Below are 4,265 nucleotides of genomic sequence, written 5' to 3' on the forward strand. Positions count from 1 at the left end.
CACGCAGAATTGTGCGGCCACGAAGTGCTTATGCGGTCTGCGAAAGTTCACCACTTAGCCAAATATTTTCCTTGTCACTTTCCTGCACTGCACAACCAATTCCTACATACACTTCACAACCAGTTAGTCCAAAACAATGCCTAATCTACGAAGAAAATCAAAAGAAAGAAAAACACATGGGTTGCCTCCCAAGAAGTGCCTGATTTAACGTCGCGGCACGACGCATGTTACCATCATCATTTGAAATGGATCAATGCCATAACGTGGCTATCATCAATATTTCCAAGGTAGTGCTTCACTCGGTGCCCATTGACTCTAAATATCTCACCATTCTTGTTTTTCAAATCTAGAGCATCGAAAGGAGTCACATGTACCACTTCGAAAGGACCACTCCACTTTGACTTGAGCTTTCCCAGAAACACATGTAACCGAGAGTTGAATAAAAGATCCAAGTCACCTTCCTTGAATTCTTTGTTTCGGATATACTTATTATGTAAGTACTTCATCTTGTCCTTATACAAGGACGAGCTGGAATAAGCATGGAACCGGAACTCATCAAGTTCATTTAGTTGCTCTACTCGGAGATTGGCAGCTACATCCCATTCAAGGTTCAATTTCTTCAGCGCCCACATGGCCTTGTGCTCTAATTCAACCGAAACATAACATACTTTCCCAAATACCAACCGGTACAGAGACATACCAATTGGAGTCTTGTAAGCTATTCTATAGGCCCATAAAGCATCGTCAAGTTTCCTTGACCAATCAGTCTGGTTTGCATTGACAGTCTTGAATATAATGCTCTTGATCTCCCTGTTGGAGACTTCAACCTGTCCACTTGCCTGGGGATGATAGGGGGTTGACACCTTATGATTGACACCATACTTAGAAAGTAAAGTGTCAAAGGCTTTGTTGCAAAAATGAGAACCCCCATCACTAATGATAGCCCTTGGGGTGCCGAACCTTGTGAAGATATTTTTCTTTAAGAAAGCCACCACACTCTGTGCCTCATTGTTGGGCAAAGACAGGACTTCAACCCATTTGGGTAAGTGTTCCCACATGAACTCACAAATGGTCCCATAAATTCGATGCCCCACACGTCGAAAATATCAATCTCAAGGATGGTGGTGAGAGGCATTTCATTCTTCTTGGAAATTCCACCAGCTCTTTGGCACTCATCACAATGCCTAACGAGCTCGCTAGCGTCTTTGTACAAGGTAGACCAATAGAATCCACATCTTAGGACCTTTGTAGTAGATCTCTCCCCATCATGGTGACCACCATAGGGCGAGGAATGGCAAGCTTCAAGAATACTCAATTGCTCTTCTTCCGGAACACGTCTCCGAATAACACCATCATTGCAAACTTTGAAAAGATATAGCTCATCCCAATAATAATCCAAGAAGTCCCATTTGAGCTTCTTTCTTTGGTTATAAGTGATCTCATTCGGGACAATGCCAATCACAAGAAAGTTAGCCACATCGGCAAACCAAGGTATCCCAGTCAAAGACATAAAGAGGAGTTGATCATCCGGAAATGGATCATTAATCTCGAGGCTATCATGGGGCCTCCCCTCCTCTTCCAAGTGGGACAAGTGGTCCGCCACTTGATTCTCACTCCCTTTTTCGGTCTATGATTTCAAGGTCAAACTCTTGTAGAAGAAGAACCCATCTCATCAACCTAGACTTAGAGTCCTTTTTACTCATCAAATAACGTAGTGCCGCGTGATCGGTGAGCACAATCACTTTGGTACCCATGAGGTACGAGCAGAACTTTTCCATGGCGAAGACAATGGCTAATAACTCTTTCTCGGTCACCGTATAGTTGACTTGGGCATCGTTTATGGTTTTGCTTGCATAATAGACTGGATGAAATATCTTTTTGATTATTTGCCCCAATACCGCCCCTACCGCAACGTCGCTAGCATCGCACATGAGCTCAAATGGTAAGCTCCAATTGGGTGCGGTAATGGTGGGAGTGGTAGTCAACCTATGCTTGAGTAACTCAAAATCTTTCATGAAATCATCATTGAACACAAACTTGGCATTTTCTTCCAACAACTTGCACAAGGGGTTCACCACTTTTGAGAAATCCTTGATGAACCTACAGTAAAACCCCGCGTGACCAAGAAATCTCCTCACTCCCTTGACGGAAGTCGGGGGAGGGAGTATTGATATCACTTCAATTTTTGCTTTGTCCACTTCAATACCATTCTTGGAGATCTTATGGTCTAGGATAATGCCCTCCTCGACCATAAAGTGTCACTTCTCCCAATTAAGCACTAAGTTGGTCTCTTCATATTGGGCCAACACTTTATCAAGATTATCCAAGAATTCTTCAAAGGAATCCCCCAAAACACTGGAATCATCCATGAACACCTCGATGAATTCCTCCACCATATCAGTAAATATTTCCATCATACACCGCTGAAAAGTAGCCGGTGCATTACACAAATCAAAAGGCATCCTTGAGAACGCAAATGTGCCATGAAAACAAGTGAAGATGGTTTTATCTTAGTCTTCAGGTGCAATGAGAATTTGGTTATATCCGGAATACCTATCCAAAAAGCAATAATAAGCACGTCCGGCAAGTCTATCCAACATTTGGTCAAGAAATGGCAATGGAAAATGGTCTTTCCGGGTAACTTTGTTCAGCTTCCTATAATCCATGCATACCCTCCAACCGGTGACAATTCTTGTGGGGATCAATTCATTTCTATCATTTGTGATCACAGTCATGCCCCCTTCTTTGGGACACATTATACCGGCAAAGTCCATGAACTATCAGAAATGAGGTACACAACCCATGCATCTAGCCACTTGATGATCTCTTTCTTGACTACCTCTTGCATGGCCTAGTTCAACCTCCTTTGATGTTCCACGGAGGGTTTGGCATCTTCCTCTTATATGATTTTGTGCATAAAAAAGGCGGAGCTTATACCCCGAATATCCGCCAATGTCCAACCTATTGCCTTCTTCCTTCTTTGAAGCACCGCAAGGGTGGAATCTACTTGCACGTTAGTTTATCACGAAGAGAGAATAACAGGTAATATGGAACAAGGGTCTAAGAACTCATACCTGAGGTGTGAAGGGAAAGACTTCAACTCCAATGTGAGTGGCTCCTCGATTGAGGGCTTTGTTGGTGGAGTCTTCCGGTTCTCAAGGTCCAAGGAATATTTTCGGGGTCCATATGTGTAGGATCCCATTCCTTGCAAAGCATTTGCACATTCTACCAAGCCTTCCTTCTCATCCTCATCATGATTCAACAACACATCTTCTAAAGGGTGTTCCACATTAATCATAGCACTTGTGCCATCAACAATCACCTCAGTCATAAGATCCACAAACGAGCATACTTTGTTGCTATTAGGCTGCCTCATTGTCTTGCACATGTGGAACACAACCTTTTCATCGCCCACCCAGAAGGTGAGCTCCCCAGCTTCCACATCAACTAAGGCCTTCTTGTAGCTAGTAAAGGTCTCCCCAATATGATTGGAACCTCATAGTCAACCTCACAGTCGAGTATCACAAAATTTGCGGGAAGTATGAACTTGTCAACCCGAACTAGCACATCATCAATTATCCCCAATGGACTTTTTATTGTTCGGTCCGCCATTTGCAACCTCATGGAAATAGGTCTTGGTTTCCCCATCCCCAATGTATTGAACACAGAATATGGCATCAAATTAATGCTTGCTCCCAAATCACACAAGGCTTTGGCAAAATCGCCACTACCAATAGTGCATGGAATTGTAAAGGCATCGGGATCTTCCAGATTTGGAGCCATGGAATGCACAATGGCACTCACTTGATGTGTCATTTTGATCATCTCACAGTTCATTGACCTCTTCTTTGTTACCAAAGAATTCATAAATTTGGCATATCCCGACATTTGTTCTAGAGCTTCAACCAAAGGCACATTTATGGACAAAATTTTTATCATATCAATGAATTTATTGAATTGGTTCTAGTTGTTTTGCTTTGAGAGCCTTTGAGGATATGGTGGAGGAGGCCTTGGCAAAGGAGCCTTGGCTTTTGGCACTATCGGATCCGGTATGTCTATCACATGTTCCCTAGACAGGTTCACATCATCTTGTGTCTCCTCCACGTTTTCATCAATGTATATCCTCACTTCATCGTTCACATTCTCATCATTTCTTGGCTCATCCTCTTCTTGCATAACCACATCATCATTCACGATCTTTCTTGGATTGGAGGTACTAGCAACTATACCTCTACCACTTCTTGTAGTCACCGCTATAGTATGGC

At 43.0% G+C, this 4,265-nt stretch overlaps 1 protein-coding gene across 1 annotated transcript; it reads right to left on the minus strand.

Moving 5' to 3' along the window:
• Window positions 1-3,447: 3,447 nt before the first annotated feature.
• LOC138900383 (uncharacterized) lies at window positions 3,448-3,888 on the minus strand. Its single transcript, XM_070187122.1, has one exon. The coding sequence runs from the start codon at window positions 3,886-3,888 to the stop codon at window positions 3,448-3,450; it is 441 nt and encodes a 146-aa protein (XP_070043223.1).
• Window positions 3,889-4,265: the final 377 nt, after the last annotated feature.

Source organism: Nicotiana tomentosiformis, chromosome 10 (assembly GCF_000390325.3).
Source record: "Nicotiana tomentosiformis chromosome 10, ASM39032v3, whole genome shotgun sequence".
Lineage (NCBI taxonomy): Eukaryota > Viridiplantae > Streptophyta > Magnoliopsida > Solanales > Solanaceae > Nicotiana > Nicotiana tomentosiformis.

What these genes read in the sequence shown, in the direction of transcription:
- LOC138900383 (XM_070187122.1), bottom strand. Translation starts at nt 3,888, where the DNA reads ATGTCGGGATATGCCAAATTTATGAATTCTTTGGTAACAAAGAAGAGG.